The 24,124-nt window shown below is 30.0% G+C and overlaps 5 protein-coding genes across 9 annotated transcripts; 3 read left to right on the top strand and 2 right to left on the bottom strand.

Annotated features, from left to right (window-relative positions):
• The first annotated feature begins 490 nt into the window (after positions 1–490).
• Positions 491–5,962, top strand: LOC118074307 (probable tyrosine-protein kinase DDB_G0283397). Its single transcript, XM_035095425.1, has 5 exons — positions 491–657; positions 1,847–1,906; positions 2,605–2,979; positions 3,065–3,359; positions 3,447–5,962. The coding sequence occupies exons 1-5, from the start codon at positions 623–625 to the stop codon at positions 5,811–5,813; spliced, it is 3,132 nt and encodes a 1,043-aa protein (XP_034951316.1). The 5' UTR covers positions 491–622; the 3' UTR covers positions 5,814–5,962.
• A 291-nt stretch (positions 5,963–6,253) lies between these two features.
• Dlc90F (dynein light chain 90F) lies at positions 6,254–7,189 on the bottom strand. Its single transcript, XM_035095488.1, has 4 exons — positions 7,017–7,189; positions 6,831–6,910; positions 6,591–6,756; positions 6,254–6,511 (listed from the first exon to the last, which is right to left on the bottom strand). The coding sequence occupies exons 2-4, from the start codon at positions 6,852–6,854 to the stop codon at positions 6,363–6,365; spliced, it is 339 nt and encodes a 112-aa protein (XP_034951379.1). The 5' UTR covers positions 6,855–6,910; positions 7,017–7,189; the 3' UTR covers positions 6,254–6,362.
• Positions 7,190–7,265: 76 nt separating this feature from the next.
• LOC118074317 (distal membrane-arm assembly complex protein 2) lies at positions 7,266–8,592 on the top strand. Its single transcript, XM_035095435.1, has one exon. The coding sequence runs from the start codon at positions 7,580–7,582 to the stop codon at positions 8,516–8,518; it is 939 nt and encodes a 312-aa protein (XP_034951326.1). The 5' UTR covers positions 7,266–7,579; the 3' UTR covers positions 8,519–8,592.
• LOC118074324 (U11/U12 small nuclear ribonucleoprotein 25 kDa protein) lies at positions 8,462–9,654 on the bottom strand. Of its 4 annotated transcripts, none has more exons than XM_035095476.1 (3): positions 9,295–9,654; positions 8,916–9,175; positions 8,462–8,830 (listed from the first exon to the last, which is right to left on the bottom strand). In XM_035095476.1, exons 2-3 carry the CDS (start codon positions 9,168–9,170, stop codon positions 8,576–8,578), a joined length of 510 nt encoding a protein of 169 aa, XP_034951367.1. In that variant the 5' UTR covers positions 9,171–9,175; positions 9,295–9,654; the 3' UTR covers positions 8,462–8,575. The 4 variants fall into 4 exon arrangements, with proteins under 4 accessions (XP_034951367.1, XP_034951348.1, XP_034951358.1 ...); XM_035095457.1 differs by having other exon boundaries at positions 8,916–9,212; positions 9,292–9,652; XM_035095467.1 differs by having other exon boundaries at positions 8,916–9,212; positions 9,295–9,652.
• A 113-nt stretch (positions 9,655–9,767) lies between these two features.
• trx (trithorax) lies at positions 9,768–21,505 on the top strand. Of its 2 annotated transcripts, XM_035095413.1 has the most exons (6): positions 9,768–10,123; positions 10,600–13,167; positions 13,236–17,958; positions 17,995–20,129; positions 20,193–20,339; positions 20,405–21,505. In XM_035095413.1, exons 1-6 carry the CDS (start codon positions 9,959–9,961, stop codon positions 20,576–20,578), a joined length of 9,912 nt encoding a protein of 3,303 aa, XP_034951304.1. In that variant the 5' UTR covers positions 9,768–9,958; the 3' UTR covers positions 20,579–21,505. The 2 variants fall into 2 exon arrangements, with proteins under 2 accessions (XP_034951304.1, XP_034951295.1); XM_035095404.1 differs by having other exon boundaries at positions 13,236–20,129.
• The last annotated feature ends 2,619 nt before the right edge of the window (positions 21,506–24,124 follow it).

The following is a 24,124-nucleotide window of genomic DNA, read 5'->3' as shown; positions in this document are numbered from 1 at the left end:
ACTAAGTGAGTGATCTTATCGTAATGAAATATAGAGCGGGTATTTATTCCCTGTGATCGTTTATTGCAATAAACGTCGTCTGGAAGTTAAATTAAATAATGTCACTGGAAAAAAAATCATTTAAATCTTCTTTAAGTACTAAGGAAATTCACTACATTCTTTTCTTTAATTTTTATTTGTTAATAGCTTAGATCTCAATTAACATTATTCATTCAACTATGAACATTCATGGTTGGATAAGCATTCAAAAATTTATTTATAATTATTTATAAAAACTTTTGTACGCTTATTTAAATGAAAAATAATGAAAAATATTATTTGTTCATTGGTAAGATGTAGTAGAAACCAAAAGTGGGAAAGTAATTCATGAACCGTGAGCCAGGTAGCCCACTGAACCCCAAGAATATACCGAGCTTTGGGTCATAAATTTGACTTTGGTGGGGAGGTATGGCAAAGTTCATGAAGAAGATGTGAATTACCTACAGTAATTTGTCAGTCAGTGCCGGGAAACAGTCAAGTTAAGTACATTCAACCAAAATTGAGTTCTGTGCAAACATTCAAGTTTTTTTTGTGATTTGTACTTTATTTATCACACGTTACCCATCGCAGTGTGATTGACATTATGGGGATGACAGGAATGTTTAAGTGGCTTCGAAAGTAAGTAATAATGATAAAAAATATTTAATAGCTTTATAAATTAATACTTGACATTAATAACTGTCTAAATATTTCAATATTCTACTTTCTTTATGTGAAAATTTTTAATTTACTTCCTAAATATGTTCTTTTTTTTGATAATTTTGTTTGCAATCGTGTTTTTCTAATATCATCACAATATTTATCAACAATATTATAAAATTAAAATTATAATTCAACTAAAATTGTTATTATTATTACATCAATGATATTGTTGATCAAGATTTTTTACTTTTTCTCATGTAACATTAATTATTTAACTAGAAATTTTAATTTAATATTATTCCATATATTCGTTTAACAAAATATTTTAACATTAACAGCACTGTACATTTTAAACGCAAAGTAAACGTATAATTTCAGTCTTATGACGTAGACTTTTAGTCTTGTAGGTTCAAGTTAGTGAATGGGATTATAAATCCTGTTGCTAATACTACTTAATATCCTTGTGTACCTAGAGATTCATTGTTAAATAATTTCCTTTCCTAGAATGACACTAAAGTTTACGGTGCAAAATTCCCAGGCCCTCTTAGATTCCCAATGACCGATACTACCTCTCAATGCGGGTATTCATTGTCTATACATAGCCAATGTCTTCTCTAGTCGCCAGATTTGTTCTTCTTAAATAATCCCAACCTTTCAATATTCCCCATAATTACCATCACGTGATGTCATTACCTGATGCCTCGGTTCTGTGAATTTTTGTTACTTCTAAATTATTCTTAAATACTATCCCATTTAAGGTATTTAAAAGAATATTTTCTATCTTATTAGAATTCACATTTAGATAAGGTCAGTCATGCAAAACAAAAGTAAATATGTTGATAAAAATCTAGAATTGTTATTTCTCTCTTTCCGTTATTATTGAAGTCATTGAGTAAAATTGCAATTCAACATTTTCAAATGTTTCCGCTCCTCTAAATCACATAATTATAAAAGGCAGGAAGTAAACACTGAATAGGCAGGATGATAAAATGAATTCAGGAATCCAATCCTTTCTATTGAGGAATAATCATTCATGCTTCTATAATGCCATTAGCTAAATAGAAATAACATTTAAATTAGATTTACAATTAATAAAGATATTTTAACAGAACATTAACTTTATTACTCATACCTTATAATAATTGTTTTTATTTGTTATTTACAGAGACGCACTTCACCGTGGTCGAAGTCGTCAGAGCTTACCGCCGAATCTAAGTTTTAATAAGTAAGTTAAATTTGATGTGCATATAAAATAAAATATTAATATTTTATCTCGTAATTAAATCAAAAAATAACCTCATTTAAATTTTCAAATAAATTGATACACATGATTAAAAAACCGGAAATTCCGATCAGCACACACCTTCGAGATTAACAAAATTATAACTCGGTATTCAGTAGTGTTTTTACTCAGTTCGTCAACTCATCGCAATAAATTTACTTGTACTCAAATTAATCGAGTGACGATAAATTATTGGATTAATTACAAATAAAACTTAACTGTAAAATTTAATTCATTAATTAAAAGTGTTAATAAATTTTATTGCAACACTTTTTTATGGTTAAAAACTGTTTTTGTGACTAAATTTTCATTCGAAATAATATTTCTTAAAATGGAATTGTGGACAAGTTCTGATTCAATATATTCAACATATAGTTCGTCCTTCAGTTCATCTTCACTGAGTGAAAAAGCTAAAAATCGTCAAAGACGAACTGTTGTTATTACTACATCTATCCTTGTCAGAAATGACCAAAGTCATAGGTATATTAAAGATAAATCTGCGAGATAGGATTGATTCTTTAATAATTATTACTTTAACTACAGATTATTTTTTAAGTGCATTCACTTAATTTATGAGATTTAATTATCATTAAAATAACTTTCATTTCATATACTGTAATAGTCAACTATTTTTTTTACAGTGATTCATATCGTTCCGCCCTACAAGAATTTCTTGCACGACGAAAAAATCCAGACGATCCAGGATATATCACATCCCCCAACACCACCATCTCATCAGGCTATGAGTTTTTATCGAAAAATGAGTCGGAAATTGACATCAGTAATCTAACTGTAAACCAGTCGATTAGAGAAAAAGTTGATAACTACAGTATTTCAATTCCTGGGATTCCTCATGCTCAACTGGCCGATTTATTTGAAATTGGTTGGATCTCGGGGACAGAAGATCGTAATATTGAGGTTATTTATGCAGAATGGCAAAATATTAGAGTATCACTCAGAAGAAATGTCCATAAGGACTGTTTAGGTGCAATTGATCGTGATATTGTAATTTTATCGTAAGTAATTAAACATCTTTTATAACATTATTTAAATAATAGTTTACCATAAATAATTAATTCACTATTTTTCATTTATTAACAGACAAATACGACATCAAAATATAATGATACTCATGGGTACTACTCAAACAGTTGATAATCATCTCGTAGCAATCTGTGAACCAGTAGATTGTACCCTTTACCACTTTGTCCATGAACAAAACGAGAAACTTTCAGTTCAAAGTGTTGCCAAAAATTCAGGAAGTTTAGCATCGGCCCTACAGTACGCTCACATGCGAGGGTATATACATTCTGCTGTTAATCCACATTGTGTTTTTCTAACAATCAGTGGAATTGTAAAATTGGGTGGCTGGGAACTGGCTATTGAAAATGACAAAGTAAGTACAATACATTACTAAATAATCAATGAATGATCAATTATTATTTATGTTTACATGATAATAATTAAATTATTTTTCTTATAGACATTTCCGGAAGAACAAAGTTACGAAGATTGTGTACGATCAGAAATCTTCCAATGGCAAGCACCAGAACTTTTTAAAGGCCAAAGACCAACGATAGCAACAGATGTTTTTGGATTAGCATTACTCACATGGGAACTGTGTACCGGTGTAATACCTTGGGCTGATTTGAGCAAAGAAGATGTTGAAAAGCAATATTTGCAATTAGGACAAGGTGTTTCAATTAAGGCTTATAATTTCCCTAGACTATTAAAAACATTTTTGGAATCTGGATTACAACTTGATGCTAGAAGGAGATCTTTAGACATGATGAACATCTCACGTTATTTCCAACGACTTGAGTTGCAATATGAAAATAAGGAATTATTTTACATAGATCAACAGTCAATTAATGGAAATGATACTTATAATAATTCTAGATTAAGTATCAACTCTGCACCATTAATAAGTCGCGGTAATTTATCTCAGCTATTTGGATCTAATGAACAATTTTCTTCGAGGGAAAATATTCAGCCATCTCCCATCAAACGAATTCCATCTGAAAGAAAAAATATTGAACCACGAAAATTATTTCCTCGAATTATTTCGATGAATCGTAGTCTTGATATTGATCATATGCGTAATATTGGTCTGATTAGAGAAAATGCTAATAACAATCGTAATGAAAAATTGAATCAAAATTTATCTCACAGATCATCATCTCCTAAAGACCATGATACAGAAAGAAAAGACTCGTCAAGTCGAACAGAAAGTTCAGTGATACAAGAAGACACTAGTAATACACGAATAGATATACAAAATTTAAAAGAAATCTTAGCAAATAGAAGACGAAGTTTCTTCAGTAGTAATACTACCGTTCACAACTCTTCTGAACATGATGGACTCGATAAATCATCCATTTCAGGAGATAAATTTAATAAATCATCAATTTCAGGAGATAAATTTGATAAATCATCAATTTCAGGAGATAAATTTGATAAATCATCAATTTCAGGAGATAAATTTGATAAATCATCAATTTTAGAAGATAAACTTAACAAATCATCACTTTTGGAAGATAGAACCAATAAATCTTCATTTTTAGAAGATAGACTTGATAAATCTTCACTTTTAGAAGAAATTAAAAGTAGAGATTACAAACCACATAAACCTGCAAGTCATAAAACAAGTATTGAACCAAAATTAAATACATCATTACATAAACACTATTCAACTTTTATAAAGTCAACTCAGCCAAAATCTTCGAAATTACCATACTCTTATGTACCAGGATCAGTAAGAGATGCAGTAATTCAACCACAGGTTTTAAATACTAGCTCGCAAAGTTTCTTTGAAACTTCATTGTGGAGTAAAGAAAAGTCATTGTATTTATCAAAATCACGAAATCATGATTCAATGCTGTCAGAAAATAAATCGAGTATATCTCCAGATAGTGATCAAACTTACACTATTAAATCATCAATTGAACAAGTACGTCATGAGAATTTAAATCGTACATCAGGTGCTGAATTAAATACTGATAAAGTAGTTATGAAGAGCATGACTAAAAGTACATCACTTCAAGCATTGAAAGATACTCTTGAACGAGTCACTAATCTTGTCAAGTTAAATAGCTCAAATACTGTTGGTAAAATAAACGATTCTAACAAGTGTAATAGCATTAATGTAAATATTTCAAAGAGAAATGAATCATCATCTCTTGAAGAATCATTCAATTTGAATGAAAAAGTTGACGAAAAAATTCAGACAATTGAAAGATCATCGAGTCAACGTTATTTTACAGTCAATTTAAGAAAAACTTTTAAAGATAATGAAAGAAAATCGCCAATCAATGGAGGAAAGTTAACATATATTTCGATTTCTTCTAAGAAACATTCTTCACCAGAAAGACCACGGCCAACGTCGGTTGAATTAAAAACCGCCCTAGAATGTGGTCTCCCTATTATTCGAAACAAAGAAGAATATAATGTAATTGAACGAAGATATAAAACTAAAACATTGGACACTCCAAGCAATACTTCTTCAAAATGTACAATGGATGTTGAAAATGATAGAAAGTTTGATTTGCTGAATACCAATAATAAAATTGACGAAAATAAGTTCGGGTTACATTCGGAAATAATTTTAGCCCGACGACGATCACTTCCTCCAAATTTAGGGGAACTTAAAAGAGCTAGTAGTGACTTTGTTATTAATCGAGCTAATAAAGATGCAAATTTAAATGACAGCGTCTTGGAAGACTTTTACATAGATGACGAATTCAATGAAAATAATTTAGCGCCAAATATGATTCTACTGGATGCAGACTCAACAGCAGGAAGCCATGATATTTTTTCTGATTTACCAGAAAATTACTTTGGAACTTTATAAGTGTAACAATTTTAACATATTGTAAGTTTTTAAATTAGTGTTATATTTGAAAGGATAATCAAATATAATTTATACATTATTATGAAAATAATATGTACAAGTAACTTATTATTTAATTAATTATATGTTTTTACTCAATATTATAAATAAACGTGACTTTTCATTATTATTTGATTTATTTTTTATAAAAATGAGCGTTTATTTTCTTCACATAAATTTAACAATAGGAAAGCGCAATCATAAATATTTTATCTTAATCTACGGAATCATTCAGTTGAATATGGACTACAATTTTTTTGCTGATTTAAGCATGTTTTCATACAATAATGATTAATAGTATACTAAGCATATATATAATAATAAAATAATAATAAATTCTTTTTTCATGTTAAAAATCATTAACTTAAAAGTTGAATAAAATATATGAGAAATAAAAATCCTTAACGTCATAATAATTAAAAAAATAATTTGTTAAAATGATTTTGTTTGATATTACTTTGAAGGAATTTAAAAAAACGAATTGACTAAAGATAAAAGTCAATGAATAAATTAAATAGCTAATCCGAATACCGATACAATACAATACATAGTTTTATTCTCCCATCGAACTGTGCAACTTCCATCAGTAACATTATCCCAATAACAAGAACTTGCTGTATGTAAACCGGCTCCATTCTTTTGCATGATGGTACATGTAACTAGAAAAATTTATAAAACAAAGTTATTTTAATAAATTGATTAATAACAATAGAAATTTATAATACTCAATAAATATACCAATATATTTATAAGGCTTTTGTAATTTTGTCAAGCTTCCCAGACAACTTTCTACAACATGAGATGTCCATTGGCTGATTTTATTATGATGATAAGCATCACCTCCGATAGAGACTTCTATTGCTTCTTTTATTATTTTACTGACATCATCAACGACGAATTGAGGCTAAAATAATAATTATTGAATATTAATGAAAGTATTCTACTTTTCTAAGCGTACATAATAACTTTTTTCATTACTTCTTCTTGCATATCCTCTTGCATGGTGGTGAATCGTAATAATTATTGATCGATTTTTGGTTGATTGATTGACTTTCTCACTAATAAATATATTGTTAACGTAAATATTGGTAGAATCTTTCTTGATACGAAGTCGTAGTTACATGCCTTGTTTAGGTTATCAATAAATCAATTTTAAAGTAATACCTAAATAATTTCAAGACACTTGATCCTTATTTTGTTTATACAGTATTTATATTTTTTTATAGATTACTTTAGACATTAACCAAATGAATGTTGTAAAAATAACACAAATGTTAAAAGATTTTCTGATGTACGAGAGTTTTACAGTTACATATCTAGAATGAAGTATGCGGCACTAAAATTGTTTGGTGGCAGCACATTCCAGTTAAACTACTTTATCGACAGTGTATTTAATAATTAACCTAAGATTACTCCATTTTCATTTCAAAGCACACATTTTTCATAAACAAAATACCATAATGTATTGTTTTTATTTATAAATTAAACTCAGTATTTTATTGGAGACTACAAGTGGATTGTAACTATTAAAATGGTTACTGCATCTTGTAATGACCAAATATCGTTATTTTAATGTACTATAGTCAAGTTAAAGTTTTTCGAGCTTATTCGTATACATATACGTATTAGATTTGTTTGATAATCATTTATATCAAAACATTGATTGGGAGTTGGTGACTTTGATAATAATTTATCTACTTCATTTCTCAACTAATTATCATCCAAAAATGTTTATCAACAAACGTGTCCTAATTTGCAGTCAGTCATCCAATGTATCATTACAATTTGTAAGAAATTTTATTCCAAAAAATTTTCTCAGTGGTCTTTTGACAAAAGAAAATCAGAGTAAAGAAGAGAAAGAAGAATCTCGTAAACTAAAAAAGTGGCGAACTCTTCCAAATTTGGTAGATGAAACAAAGTTTTTCAGTATATTCAAAAGATCAACTCCAAACAAGGTATTTCCCTGGTATTTTGGACGTGGATCTCTATCACCTTCTGAAGATACTGAATTGTTCATAAAAGATTTGAAATCGAGAATTTTAGACCACGATCAGAGATTTATACCCGAACGACATCAAACATTGGGAAATGAGCTAGCAGTAGCACATATGATAGTTTTCAGAGAAGGAAGAGTTCGTCAGCTTGGATCCGAAAAATTCTTATCATTGGAAAATTTTGACGAATTACCGACAACATATAAACCTGAATGGTTTCTTGAAGAAATTGATTGTACTAATATGATAATAAGTTATAAAGGATTATTGAATTTAAAAGGATTGAGATATTTGAAAAGAGTAACTTATAAAAATTGTGAACATTTTGATGATTGGTGTTTAGAAAGAGTCGTGGCTTTATGTCCACATCTTGAATATTTAGACATATCTGATTGTAAAGAGATTACAGAACATGGTCTAGAATGTCTATATAAAGCATGGAATTTAAAAGAATTGGTCGTTACTGATTGGTATGAACGTCCTGAATTCGAATTGAGTTGCCTTCTTCTAGAAGATTGTAAGCCAGGTCTAGTCGTGAAACGATTAGTAAAATCACCAGAAGAAAGACCAAGTGATTTAGGAGATCCATATGTTCCAACTCTTTTTGACAAATATGTTGGAAAATTGGAGGAGTTTATTAATAATAAGCGACCAAAAGATAATCAACAATAACTACCTATAATTATATACATGTGTATAAATTAATGTACATATTTGTAATAAAAATAATTATTGATTTAGTTGGATTCGGTTTTTTTCTCTTCTTCTTTTAACATAATTCAATTCCACCTTGTTACTAATTCCATAATTTTTGATATTTTCTTTGTCATTGCTTAAAACAATATCGTTATAACACAAATGATATTTTTTCCAAACATGTTTCCAACTTATTTTCTTTTTAACTCCTTCTCTATGTAATGCAAGAGTAGTTTGCCTTTTAATTGCTTTTTTGAGGTCCAAAACACTTGTATTGTGTGGCGAGACCTGGAATAAAAATAAAAAAATAAAATACAACAGTGAAAAAAAAAAAATTTAGGACATTAAAATAATAGATGAACAAAAAAGTTACCACTATTGACAGTTTAGGTAACTCTCCTCTATTAAGGTAAAGAGTTATGGCTTGTCCTTGAGCGACAGCAATTTGTGATTTTAATTCTTCGACTGTCACATCAGAAGGAAGTCCAGAAAAAAGCGGGTCGGTTTCTATAATTTTGTCAATAGCTTCTCGAGTTAATTTAACTAATTCGTCATGACTAAATTCTTCATCATTTTCTTCACATGGTGAATTGATTGATTCATGTGTTTTCCTTCTGTCATTCATCATGTTTACTTTTTAATAAATGGCCGGTACGAATATAAAACAATCCTATTGTACTACAATGGCGTTGATTGAGCATTAATTTACATGCATCATGCTTAAAATAATATACATATACGTATACCACTACCTTATCGGGTGAAAATATTGGCTTTACATCAGCCGTGCATAAATTCCATACGAATATATTAAGACGAATACGCTACACTAAAAAATGTTAACAATAGTATGTGTATAGATAATAATAAAGTGTGTTGGAAAGCTGTTTGCAAGTGCTCGTTAGTATCACTATGGCGTCATAAAAAACCAATAACCTAGCTTTACCAGTTAATGCTCTTAGACAGTCAAAAGATCAAGTGAACTGAGTGTTTTCTGTTGCTTTTGTATTGGTAGATTGCTTCTCGTGAATAAAATACACAGAGGAGATATTGGTCAGTGTACTACAACGAAGTTTTGACAAGTACGCGCGTATTTTGCGGCCGTCATTGTCGACAACGGCACGAATTCATCCGGAGATATCCGATCATATAAGTCGTAAATGTATCACGTATGTATTTGTATATATGTGAAGCTCCAGTAGCCACTAGTGGTACTACTATATGTTGGTGCTGCTAATACCGTCATAATACAAGTCGCAACCCAGAGAGTTGGTTAGTTAACAAGACTTATGCGGTGTGTGCGCGCTTTCTATACTTCAGTTTAATTGTAGTGGAATATAATAAAGCTAAAAAAATGTAAAAACAAATTTATTGGAAAATGAATATCATACTTTAATTAGCCACGGCGGCTAAAACATGGGAAGATCTAAGTTTCCAGGCAAGCCGCCGAAAACGGTAACCAGAAAGCGAATCAAGGTTCTCGGTCGGCCTGAAGCAACCCAAAGCGATTCCGCAACCATTGCTGAGAATATCTATTATGGACTTTCACTGTTTAATGAAACATTTGGCGATAGTGAAAAGGTAAAGGCTATTTCATCAATTATCCATTCGTAAAATATCCCCAAATTTTTTGCGTACATCTAAGGTTGATTTCATTTTTTCACGACGCAGACACTTTGTTGTTGTGATCTGCCGATAGAGACGCGCTTATAAGGCGCCTATTTGATTGCCAGCAAATCCTGAATATTATTTATATCATTTGCTTTGATTTTATAAATATCCAAAAAATTTTATTCATGAAATTCGAATTTTCCTATTATGTACAATTTATCATTCAATAAAAATATATCAAAGTATCAGATATATTATATTTTAGAGACTGATACTTAATTTTTTTTTTAACTCAGCCTATGTACAGCCATAACCTCTCTCTTTTGCGTTTTATTTTGACAGAATACATTTATTAACGAAATCAATTATATTATATCTATATATGTATTTTTCATTAGTTTAAAATTTATTACTTCAATATTTGACATTTTATTATTTATTTTCAGGAGCATTATCCGTTTCATGGATTTAGCAGTAATGAAGCAAAATTATCAGTTTCATACATAAAAACTCAAAATCATAATGCAAATAATAAAAATAATGAAGATCAATCAAATTTCAATAATTCCCATGATACTGTTAAAGAAAATGTTCAAAGTTTGTCAGAAAATGTTGAAAGTCAATCCACGGATAATGGGAATCAAATTAAAAATAAAACAAACAATACAGGTAAAAAAGAAAAAGAAACTTACAGTTCAGGTAATGAAAAGTTAAATAATTGCAACAAGTCGAAAATAATAAAAGATGTTAAATTTAAAAGAGTGATTCGTGCTCCAATATTAAAATCTGTCAATAATATTTTGGATTGTCATCAAAGGACACGTCAATTACGTAATAATACAGCAAAACGTCTACTACAGAGGGCAAAGTTTAATGTCAGTTCCAATAATCGAAATATAACTGTTCAATCTAGTGATAAATCGAGTAATATTAAAAAATTTATCCTTCCAATGCGTAGTGCGCATTCTTCTCGAGTTATTAAGCCAAATAAAAGATTTATCGAAGAATTAGAACAGAGTCCTAATGTTGATGTTATTGAACATGAGAATAAACAGTCAAAAAAAGTCAAATTAGTATCAGTAAAAAACAATCGTTCTGATAAATCTAAAGTAAAACAGGTGAAAAATGCTAATGCTTTAAATTCTTCGACGAAATTTAATTCTAAATTGAATTCAACAAAAGAAAAAGAAACTCCAAAAGAAAGCAGCGAAGCTAAAAAATCAAATTTAATAGGTAAGGTTAAAATTTTGAATAATACAGAGTACAATAATTCACCGGTGCATAAATTAACATTGGAAGCATCATCAGCTGATAAATCAAGATCAAATTCTCCAAAAGTTCTTCCAGACTTGAATGCTCCAATCATCGAGTCTTCCAGAATTAAAACCCGATCAAGAATACCCAGTGATACAGTTGATGGTGGAAATGTGTCAATCAATGATCATTTGAAAGAAAATGAAAAACTTGATTTTGTGGATTCACTTATTTCAAATGATCAAATCTACGATAATGATAATATACAAAATCATAATACCTGTATTCAGAGTGAAAATACTCATCACAACTTCAATGAATCTGACAGTTCAATGTCGCAAAGTACGAGTGAACAAAGTAATAACAGTGAAGATGAACAATCAGAATGGACAGGAATGAAATTAGATGGTGGAAAAATAATTCTTCGAAAGGCAAGATTGAAATTAGAAAATAAAAATTCCAGTAGCGGCCCAGAAGGACCTTTTTCAGTTACAAGTATTTCTAGTAATTCTAATGGAAATTTAAATCCAAATTTAACTGGAACTGTTAAATGCGGGGTTTGTGGTGCGGTTCGTTTTTATCGTTTTGTCAAACAAGCTCGAAAATTCGGGATCTATAGTTGTGAATCATGTCGTAAATTCATAAGTAAAATAATAAAACGTCAAGCTTGTGCAAAATCTACAAACAGTACTCTTCCTGTTTTACAATGTCATAAAGGTGATGGATTGTGTTTAGTGCCTCCAGTCGTTAGAAGTCAACAATGGAATTTAATGAGATGTGCGTACAAAGCTCGTTGTCCTGCTTGTTGGCTTAAAATGTGTCTGAAATGTTATAATATACCAACAACAATCAAGACAGAACTAAATAATCTTCTTCCGCCATTATTAAGAGATCCAGTATTATCTCTTGGATCTATGAATCAAGATAATGATGTTCTTGGTCAAAAAACTAGCAGTTCAAAAATTAACTGGCCAGCTGAAGATTGCTTGGAAAAAAATCTTTTCAAATCTGCTATTAAATTAGGTGGAGTTCAAGATGAAAGGAATCCAAGTTGTCAAAATACTAATTCTGATTCATCTCCTAACAAATCTAACCAATCAATAGAAGTCTCTCTAAATAAAAAAAGAAAAAAAGACACAAGAATTAAAGTACGCAAGAAAACAAATCTGCTTTTAGTATCATCATCACCATCATCATCATTGTCGCCATCTACTACGGGTTCATCATCACCTTCAGTTTCTTCTTCTACTTCATCTCAGTCCTCTCTTAGACAAAGGGTTGACCTTAAAGGACCACGTGTCAAGCATGTGTGTAGAAGTGCAAGTGTAGCTTTAGGACAACCTATAGCAACATTTCCAGCTAATGATGAAAAAGAAGAACCTGATCTTACTAATAATAAGTTTACTACAATAAAAGTTTTGAAAGATGAAGAAAAGACCGGAAAAATAAATGACACAAAAGATAAAGTTTTGAATAAAAATATTCAAGAGAATAACGTCAATTCTAATAATAATAATAATATAGCTCAACAGAGTTGTGTTAAAAAGAATAAAATTCAAACAAGTGTTTTTCCATCAAATCATCATGGTATACGTACCATATCTAAAACGACTTCTAATAAAATACACGAAGTATCAATGGACTTTTGGGAGCAATACGATCCAACAGAAGTCGGAGCTAAAGGCTTTGCTCTTATTGCTTCTGAAGTTTTCACAGTTTCTGCAATATGCTTTCTTTGTGGCAGTGCTGGTAAAGAACCAGTAAGTATTGAATGTTGGAAAATAAAATAAAATTAAGATAAACTAATAAAATTTTTTTTAATTTTTAGCTTATACATTGTCAATGCTGTTGTGAACCTTATCATGCATTTTGTCTCGAGCCCAGTGAATGGAACGCTTGTATTCAACCTGACTGGTGTTGTCCGCGCTGTACAGTATGTCAAACATGTAATCAGAGAACTGGAACAAAATTATCTTGTATACGTTGTCGCCAGTCATTTCATCATTTGTGTTTATCAAAATCAGGAGTAAATGCGAGACTTTACAGTCCCGATCGTCCATATATTTGTCAAAATTGCGTTAAATGTAAAAGCTGTGGAAGCGAAGGTGTAAATATCTACGTTGGGAATTTGCCATTATGTTCTATGTGCTTTAAACTAAGACAACGCGGCAATTATTGTCCACTTTGTCAAAGGTGCTATAATGAAAATGATTTCAACACTAAAATGATGGAGTGTAATGAATGTTCTTGTTGGGTTCACGCGCAATGTGAAGGATTGTCTGATGAATTTTATCAAATATTAAGTTATTTACCTGATTCAATTGAATTTACTTGCAGTCAGTGTTTACCCAACTCCGATTCTTCTTGGAGAATTGCCATTGAAAAGGAATTGAAATCTGGCTTTATTGCAGTTTTAAAGTCACTGAGTAAAAATCGTAAAGCATGCAATGCTCTCAATTGGAGTCCACGAAAAGAGTGCCTGTGTAAACCAGTGATTGCAAATGTTAAGAAATTGGATTTTTCTGATGATGAGAGTAAAAAAGATATTATAAATACAGAATCTGAAGACAACAGTGAGAAAAGTGTTCATTCAACGCCAACAGATAGTGATAAAGCTGATCTTTTAAGTCGATTTGATTTTGATGTTGATGATCAACCACAAGTCGATATACCCCGAAGAGGATTAAGAAAACTCAAACAAAAATTCCATTTAAAAGAATGTTCAGTACGAGTAAAAAATTGTGCTTTTAAAGATAGTAATGATGGAGAAATTGTAAATCAATCAAGTGTAACGAATACTCGTGAATGTCATTGTTTGGATGAACAGATTATTATGAAGCCATCACCAAGTCTTATGTCTGTGAAACGAAAAGTTTATAACAATGAATATCAATCTCTCTCTCAATTTCACTGTGATATGGAACATGTAGTAAATAAAACTGCGATCAGTGATCTTGTAGAATTATATCACAAATCTTTACAGGAAATATTTCCTTGGTTTGATCCAAAACAATCAAAAATAACTTCTTATGACAGTGATTTATCAACAAACAGTAACGATTCTACTACTGATTTAAATTCATCAATATCAAAATTAAATGACTCTATTTTAGAAACCTGGAAAGAAGAAGTAGCAAAAGCATCTAAAGCTATCACTTTGAGGACAAACAATTTATGTAGTAATATTCATGTTGAAGATACTAGATCTTGTGCATTGTGTAAAGGTTTAGGAGATGGTCAAGAAACAAAAGAAGGTAGATTACTTTATTGTGGCCAGAATGAATGGGTTCATGCTAATTGTGCTCTATGGTCAAATGAAGTATTTGAAGAAATCGATGGATCTCTTCAAAATGTTCACAGTGCCATTTCTCGTGGACGCATGATTAGGTGTACAGAATGTGGTAAAAAAGGTGCAAGTGTTGGATGCTGTGCTAAAAATTGTGGTAATACTTTTCATTTCCCTTGCGCAAAACATGCCGGACTTGGATTGTACAATGATAAAACAATATTATGTTTATCACATTTAACAAGTGGTAATAATCAACATTTACAAAATGAAGAAGATTTCAGTTTAAAAAGGTTAGTTTATGTTGAATTGGAACGAAAAAAGAAGAAATTTGTAGAACCTGATAAAATAAAAATAATGATTGGCTCTCTCATGATTGACTGTTTAGGTACAGTAATACCTAAATTTTCCGATAACTCTGACAAAATAACTCCTAATAATTACAAATGCTCTAGATTATATTGGTCAACGATAAATCCTTTAAAAATAGTCAAATATTATGTGAGAACATTTATCAAAACCTGTACAACAGATATCACTGTAGATATGGATCATAATGTCACAATTGATCATTCAAAAGAACTGGAAAAAGAAGAGCGACAGAAAATCGAAAACCTAGTTGTCAAACAAACTTTAGATACACTAATTGATTCAGTGTATAATAAAGAAATGGATGAAAATTTAGCTGAACAAAATAACACTGATCTTCTTCCGCCAGAAATTACAGATGTTATTTTTGAAGACCTTCCTCATGATCTTTTGGATGGAATATCAATGCAAGATATTTTTCCAAAAATGACTTATGAAGATTTTTTAGCCATGGACTTGAAGAATGATGGAGCTTTTGCTAATGACATATTGAAAGACGAAATGTTATCAGCTGAAGTAGATGAAATTATGAAATCTTCAGAAAATAAATTAAGTAAAGATAATATTAACTCTGACGTACAAAGTGATGTTTGGTTACATCTTGAAACTAAAAGTACTGTTCAAGACTTGGTTGATGATTTGTTAAATTCTAAAGCTCAAAAATTTGGTGGTAAAGAATTGAAGCGTTCTAAATCTGAGGTATTAGGAAATAATTGTCTTATGAATAATCGTCGTCGTCATCATCAACGGTCTTGTAGTTTAACGTGGAGCTGTAAATTAGACGGATCTTGTGGACCTACGGTTAAAAGAAGAAAATTGTCTAGACCATCTACTACTACAATAACTGGTGAAGTTGATAGTTTCGTTGTTGATACATCATTTGAACAAAATTCTATGTTTCATAAACTACAAATTCCTGAGAGTATTATGGTAACCGTAGGAAGAACTAATTCTCCTAATACTATTTCAGAATCGGTGAGAGATAAACGACTTCTCTGGCATACAAGGCAACAACCAAGAATGCTACAAGTTGATGGGCCTGCTGATTCAAGTAGTTTAAGTGAATGTAGTTCACCTGAATATGATACAGAAGAAAATCATATCAATAATAAAACTTTCAACCATCATGATTCCGTTAAAAACACGAAGTATTTAACATCATTTCATGATGGTCAAAAAGTATTTGTTAAAGAAAATGATAAATCTTTTGATGAAAATTACGATACCGATGAAAGTATCAAAATTCCACAATTAGATGGTGCAGACGATATTTCTAGTGATGATGAGAATTCTCATAATACAAGAAATGAAATTGTAACTTATTCTGTTTCAACAGCAGATTGTCCAGTGACCTGTAAAAAATGTCAATGCACTTATAGAACTCAGGACAGTTACAATAGACACTTGGCTAATTGTGATATTGTAACAACAAGTGACAGTGATTCTGAAACTATTGATAATAAAGGTAGATCTCCTATATCAAGGTTTTCTAATAATATCAATTCAACATCGTCACAATTCATCACGTTAACTTCACCGTCAGAAGGACATACTATTTCTTCAGGATATCCAGACATGCAAGTTACATCACCTTTAGAAGCATCAGTACCCTCACCACATACTGCTGTACAAGTAGAACCAATAGCACAAGCATTAATTACTCCTCGTCAAATTCATAGTCATGCAACTGTGGAAACTGTTCATCAAACAGTATTAGCATCGAATGATGTGATTGTTCAAACACAATATACAAGAACAACAAAAACATTACCAAATTCATCATCGTCATCGTTGCCATCAGTATCATCATCTTTATTGTCATCATCGTCATCATCTACGTCAACGTCTTCATCATCATCATCATCATCAGTTGCAGTAGCCGCCGCCGCCGCTGCAGCCGCTGCTGCTGCCTCAGCTGCTGCCGCTGCCGCCGCCGCCGCTGCAGCTGCAGCTGCTGCAGCAGCAATACCTCAAGAAAGTTCTGTAAAAATTACGGAAATTATAGACTCGCCAGTATCAACTGATCAAACTCCTTCTACTACTTTGGTATCATCAAGTAATCATCAAACTGTAACAAACTCTCACTCTAATGATTCTACAATAATTAGTGAAGTTGAAGAAACACAATCGAATCATCAGTCTTCAACGGTTGTCAGTAAGATATTAAAACCAAAGTTAGTACGAACACCGAAGAATAAAATTAAAATGATCAAACCTCAGATAATGAAGAATACAATAGTGCAACCAGTTGAACCTCTAAGATATCAAACTATTCAAAATGCATCTCCAGTCGTTCAGCTTCAGCAAGCACAACGGCCGACAGCTCCTACAGTTATTCTTCAACAAGTACCACCGCCAGGAATTGTATCAGCTTATGTAGATACTCTTCAACATCAATCTGATCAGAATTTACAATACATTACAACAATTGGAAGTCAAGATACGGCATATAAACCTCAATTTATCTCTACTAATCAATTAGTACCAAGTGCTTACATTCATACAGCTACTTCGGATAATCTTTTAGCTCTTTCTAATGGTGGAATATCAGTTTTACCAGGTGTACAAATAGCCCAACCTCAACCTACTGTTTTAGGAACGATAATTCAACAACCTACAAATGCTATTCAATGTGGAGTTATTTCATCTGAGCAACTTGTTTTAAGTTCTACACCTACTTTAGAAATGTTTACTGATTCAACAGGTAGCATGTTTGTATCCAGCCAACCTATGTATTATGGGTTAGAAACGATAGTGAGCAATACTGTCATGTCGTCCAGTCAATTTGTTGCAGGAGCTGTACCGCAAGTATTAGCAAGTAGTTATCAGACAACTACTCAAGTATTTCAAGCTTCTAAACTTGTAGAGCCTATTGTGGATGTGCAAGCAGTGCCCAATGTTCCAACTGTTCAAGCCGTTCAAGGTATTTCAAATGTTCCAACAGTACATCAAACAGTACCATCAAACGTTCAAGCTGTACAAAATTTATCTAATATTCCTGCAGTACCATCAATTCAAAATATTCCAACAGTTCAAGCTGTACAAAGTATGCATGGTGGTTATGTTGTTGTTAATCCAACACCAGATTCTATTTCTGCTGCTCAAATCAGTATTAATCCACCTGCAAATATACCAGCATCTTCAGATCAATCTGATTTTGAAAAATTACCTGTTCAATCATTAATAGAACCTGTTAGGGCTAAATTACATATTCAAGAACAAGAAGTCCACTCAGTAACTCCATTTATGGATATGAATTCAAGATCAATATCAACATCTAAATCAACAACACAATCAACTCTACAAAATATACCAAGAATTGCTGTCAGACCAAGTCCGGCTACTCAAACAATATTACAATCAAATTGTGAACAGTGGAAAATTGTTCCAGACTCTCTTTACGGGGTTGAACAAACACTCAATAGTAGCACACGACCTTATTTTGATTCTAAACATGTCTCTGAAAATACAAGTATGATAAAGTCAAGTATATCAACTAAATTACCGCTTTTATCGAATCATTATGTTACACAACGAGATATCGTAAAAAAATTCAATTGTGAAGTTAATAATATTCATGACATTTACAATAGTGGATTATCAAATGGTAATTTTATAACATCGATTACTTCAAATAATTTACATAATAAAACAGTAACATCTATGGCACCTACAACGAGACCAATGAATAGAGTTTTACCGATGCAAGCAGTTAAACTAAGACAAGAAAATATTGAATCAGATATTGAAAAATCTACTAAACCTGAAAATAAAATAGTTTTATCAGAATCTACTCAACAAACAGAAAAGTCAATTGATTTATCTGATACTATTGAAAAGCCATCAACTCCTGATAAATTATTTTATCTTGACAAATCATTAGTAAGTGATGAAAATCTATCAATAACTGATGATAATGAAAGTTTATTTCATAAAAACTCGCCGTTAGAAGAAAAATGTAATTTAGAAAATATTGTGAAATCTATGCCAGAAATAGAAGAATCTGTTGAAAAATTAATAGAGACTGAAAAAATATTAGAAACAACTGATTGTAAAGAGGAAATCAAAGATGAATCTGTTGAATTAAATCCTAGAATTAGTCCGAAGACTGTAGAAAATTCTAATGATGATTTACAAAAAGAAAAATTACAAAATGCTTCATTAAAAATTGTTCTACAAAAACAACTACAAGATGGATCATATAAAATTACGCATAATATAAAATCAAAAGATGTTCCAAAAATAACATCAGTAGAAATTTTGCCATCAAAACAGACACCACATATCACATCTCTTCAACTTCTACCAATTAAAAAATTTACATTAAAGGCCAATAAATTAGAAGACAAAGCAAAAATAATCAACCAAGATTCAACAAAATTGACTAAATCAAAAGTAGTATCACCGATTTCTATGAAAACAAGATTTTTATCTAAATCAGCAGAACCATTGAAAAATGATTCTCCAAATATCCTTACCCAGAAAAAAACTGAACCACGATTAATGTATGAAGTGAAATCACAGGATGGTTTTGTACATACAGCTTCATCTATAACTGAAGTATGGGAATCGGTATTTCAGGCAGTTCAAGCAGCTAGAAAAGCACATAACTTACCTCCATTGACTCATAATCCGTTGACTGAAAATTTAGGATTGGATAATAATGCAACTATATATTTGGTTGAACAATTAGATGGAGTAAATAGATGTACAAAGTACAAACCTAAATATCATAATTTAACTCCACCACAATTTTTAGATAATGATATTTTATCTGAATCTGACAGTGGTGCTGCAAGAGCTGAACCATTTGGAGGAAGAAAAGTTCATGACATGTTTAGTTGGTTGGCGTCTAGACATAGACAACAGCCAAAGATTATTTCAGCCTCTGAAATGGATTCAAGACGTGCAGCAAGTACCAACTTGCCCATGGCTATGAGATTTCGAATGCTCAAAGAAACATCAAAGGAGTCAGTGGGCGTTTATCATTCACATATTCATGGAAGAGGTCTATTTTGCCTGCGAGATATTGAAGCTGGGGAAATGGTTATTGAATACGCTGGCGAGGTATTTTATTGCATTATAAAACATCCTTATCTATTTAGGAATTCATATTATTATATTTTATAGGTTATTCGAGCTTCATTAACTGACAAACGGGAAAAATATTATGACAGTAAAAATATTGGTTGCTACATGTTTAAAATTGATGATCACTTGGTTGTCGATGCAACTATGAAAGGAAATGCTGCACGATTCATAAATCATTCTTGCGAGGTAATTGAAATAAATTTATTTTAAAATATTATATTATTTTTTATTAACAAAGTTAATTTTTTTAGCCCAATTGTTATTCAAAAGTAGTAGATATTTTGGGTAAGAAACATATTTTAATTTTTGCGCTTCGACGCATCAATCAAGGAGAAGAATTGACATACGACTATAAATTTCCATTTGAGGATGTAAAGATTCCTTGTACTTGTGGATCAAGAAAATGTCGTAAATACCTCAACTGAAAGAGACAAAAGTATGAATTAAACGTCGTATTACCAGTAATGAAGACTTTGATAAGTATATTCAAACGTACGTACTATCATGTAATTCGTCCGATAAAATTATCAAATTTATCTTTAACAATTTTGTTAATAGATTGCAGCTTATTTTATTATTTTATTATACTAATTAACAAAAGATAGTGCAAACAAGTATCATTACAACGATATTAAATATTAATAAGTCTACAAAAATAGTAGATTATTAATTAACATGTGTATTGCTTTAATTTTTTAAAATTAATATCGATTATGCGCGTCAAAAATAATCTATTATTTCGTATCATAAAATATAATTAGTACACTGGGGCTTTTCAAGATACAATTATAAATATAATTTAATAACAATCCGGTTAATGCTTTACACTAAACATAGATTTAATAAAAGATTGCAGTAATGAACTGCTTTTTATTAGAATTTTTTTTGTTTGTTTAAATTATCATGACAGTCTATAGAGCAAAATTTCTTTTAATGAATAACTGAGTATCCATTGTAAATTCAATATTCCGTTTATTATTTTTTTTATTATTACTCTAATTATTATTAATATGAAGTCTACCATTTGTATCCATTATACTAGACTTCCAATTTATTCAAGTTCTCTTTTAAAAAGTAAAATAATAATCTATTTGTCCGTAGCTAGTGTACAGTGTATTATGACAATTTTGTATCTTCTTACATCTGTTACTGGGCCCAGTTTGAATATTCTCTTGTAAAATATGTAACTTTTAAAGTAAGAATGTCTGCTTGTTTTTTTGACTAAAGTATAGACGTAATTACGTCGATTGATTGATGGAGATAAAATTTTTTTTTCTCAATGAAAAAAAAAATGATAGAAGATATAAAAGTAACAAAAAAAAGCAAGCGAGTGAGAAAAAGAAAAAACGATAGAGCAAATGGACTAAGAGTGTAACGAAATTCTTATGTGAAAACAGTTGTTCCTAATGAAATTTTTTTTCATAAATATATACCGCAAGCTACTTTGGCAGACATTGATTACACCCGATTATCAACTAAAGAGAGAGAGAAAGCAATATTCACCTTTCTTATCTTAACAAATATATAAACGATTAATATTTATATATTATGATATACGAAATAAATTTGCAATATAGCACTTGTAAGCTACTCTGTGGAGAAATGATGTTCCAGTGTTAACTGGATGTGGGCATTTTATTATTTCAATTTTTGATTACTCAATAATCGTTTTCGAATATTAGAAATTATTGTGCTTCCTTCTCCTTTAATAAGAATCATGTTTGAGTATGTATTAAGCCTATTTTACGATACTGAAGATGGATGTTTTTTTAGTTTATGAAAAACAGTAAATGAATGATAAGCTCATACTAAAATAAAAAAAAAATAAAAAAAAACGGCGCAATCACTCTTAATAACAAGTTATAAATCTATGAATCTAGAATATAACGTTGTTATCCGAATATCTCATTTAAAAATTCATCTATATAATACGTTAACTATTTGACACATGAAGAATATTATTCATAAACATTGATATTTAATTAATCTTGTTATCTAAATATCATAATATTTCCCTAATGAGTATAATGTACGAAATTTTAACAACCTCATTAAACGTACTATCAATAATATTTTATGTAATTTTCAAGTGTGAAAATTGCAATCGCGATTTGCCTTAAATTCGTAGTTTATTCTACGCTTTAACTTGGTGATGATAGATTTTAGGACTATATAAAATGCTTATTTCACCTTTATTCATATAAATGAAATAAGCCAATATTATTATATATTAACTGTCGTGTTATTCATTTAAGACGCGGCTAAAGAAAGAAAAATATATATAAAAGATTAACAATATCTTCATTATTATGAGAATGATCAATATCTGCCGAGGTAGACGTCCCTTAAAACTTTTGGTGCTCTATGGACACCGTTAAGTGCACTTTTCATTAATTAATTAAAATAAAAGAAAAAGATGAGAGAAAAATGGCCTAGAATGTAAGAAAAATTTTCGAGTTTTCCGTAAACGTATTTACTAAAAGAAAAAAAAAAGTATCTGAAATGAGAGTAAACGAAAATTAATTAGAATATGGAATAAAACTATCAAAAGTTTATTGATTATAAATTATTTAAATGGAATAATATAAAATATAAATGATGGCAGGAACATTATTTGAGTACGCAATAAAATGTCAAGAGCATTAAAATCTTTAATCGGCCTGGTTTGGTACAAAATATTGTATTGTGAGGGGTAAAAAGTTGTGAAACTATAAAGAAAAAATGGAAACTTGTTCTGGTCACGAGAAATTGCCATTTGTTTTTTTAGGTTTTTTATTTTATTATTAATTTCTCAAATGTAATTAACAACAACAAGGTATAAAAGATAGTTATATAGAATATTAATATTGTTAATATAATTATTATTATTATGATTATTATTATTAAATTTAATCTGTAAAAATCAATTGATTAAAAATACGAAAAATAATAATTTACGTCGGAATATAATAGCAATGTTAGATATTTTATTGATATTTATTCACGATAAATAACTTAAAATTATAGATAAGTGGAAAAAAACGAAAAATTAGGACGTAAAGAAACATACGATCAAGTGAAAAAAAAAATATTTTTCTTTTATAATTGTATAAGCAGAACAATAAGCGTCCAAAATATCTATAAGACCCCAGTTTTTATATTTGTGCACAAATGTGACACAGTAGAGTATATATTATTTTATTCTATTTCAATTTTTTTATACATAAAAAAAAATATATATATATATATATATATAAATATATAATTTTGTATCAATTATTGAGCATTTGAAGTCCACATTGGAATGATTTTTATTTCAATTTTAATATTCGACTTTTAATCAATACGGTTTTATTTACTTCTTGCCAATCATATAATTTGTAAAAAAAACAATCATTTATTTTTTTTTTTGATTTACAAAGTGATTTATTTTTCGTAATAGTTTTTTTTTATCACGACTCAATAAAAATATCTGATTATATTATTCATATTGCATACTACAAATTACAAATAGATTAGTTAACTATAAAATATCTGCTTACACTACCATTTAAAACTAGTTGTAGATGTTTTATTCAGTCGAAAACACATACGATGAAAAAACAAATGTAATTTACAGCTTAATAATTTTTATTTCTCATCATGACATATGATTATTGATGATAAATTGTATGAATAATAATGCTACATGATATTATTATAATTTTTTTTAAAGTCAGGACTTGTTCAGCTTTTACAATTAATTGAAATCTGAAGAAGTCACATCACTGCTGCAAATATCACTATTGTCATTTCAGCACTTTTAACACCGATTCAGTTATTATTTTTGAGAAAAAAAACTGTTAGACACAACAAAAAAGAATGAAATTGAAAAAAAGTTCTCAAAGCTATTGAAAATTCGAATAAAAAAATGTTAAATTCATAATTCCAATGTTTTTAACGTACTGTGAAATTTTTTAGTGTATACATATGTTTGAATAATTGAAGGAGTA

The sequence above is a fragment of the Chelonus insularis genome, unplaced genomic scaffold (assembly GCF_013357705.1).
Source record: "Chelonus insularis isolate UGA/USDA-ARS -01 unplaced genomic scaffold, ASM1335770v1 contig_116_pilon, whole genome shotgun sequence".
NCBI lineage: Eukaryota > Metazoa > Arthropoda > Insecta > Hymenoptera > Braconidae > Chelonus > Chelonus insularis.
Note: the sequence above shows the minus strand (reverse complement) of the source record. Positions and strands in the feature narration are given on the sequence as shown.

Bases quoted from the DNA above. Each gene is read 5' to 3' on its own strand.
- LOC118074307 (XM_035095425.1), top strand. From the start codon at position 623: ATGGGGATGACAGGAATGTTTAAGTGGCTTCGAAA. The intron at 658-1,846 runs GTAAGTAATAAT...TGTTATTTACAG, and splicing joins ATGTTTAAGTGGCTTCGAAA to AGACGCACTTCACCGTGGTC. The intron at 2,980-3,064 runs GTAAGTAATTAA...ATTTATTAACAG, and splicing joins CGTGATATTGTAATTTTATC to ACAAATACGACATCAAAATA.
- Dlc90F (XM_035095488.1), bottom strand. From the start codon at position 6,854: ATGCAAGAGGATATGCAAGAAGAA. The intron at 6,757-6,830 runs GTAATGAAAAAA...TTATTATTTTAG, and splicing joins AAGAGGATATGCAAGAAGAA to CCTCAATTCGTCGTTGATGA. The intron at 6,512-6,590 runs GTATATTTATTG...AAATTTTTCTAG, and splicing joins AAAGCCTTATAAATATATTG to TTACATGTACCATCATGCAA.
- LOC118074317 (XM_035095435.1), top strand. From the start codon at position 7,580: ATGTTTATCAACAAACGTGTCCTAATTTGCAGTCAGTCATCCAATGTA.
- LOC118074324 (XM_035095476.1), bottom strand. From the start codon at position 9,170: ATGATGAATGACAGAAGGAAAACACATGAATCAATCAATTCACCATGT. The intron at 8,831-8,915 runs GTAACTTTTTTG...TTTTTATTCCAG, and splicing joins TACCTAAACTGTCAATAGTG to GTCTCGCCACACAATACAAG.
- trx (XM_035095404.1), top strand. From the start codon at position 9,959: ATGGGAAGATCTAAGTTTCCAGGCAAGCCGCCGAAAACGGTAACCAGA. The intron at 10,124-10,599 runs GTAAAGGCTATT...ATTTATTTTCAG, and splicing joins CATTTGGCGATAGTGAAAAG to GAGCATTATCCGTTTCATGG. The intron at 20,340-20,404 runs GTAATTGAAATA...TAATTTTTTTAG, and splicing joins TCATAAATCATTCTTGCGAG to CCCAATTGTTATTCAAAAGT.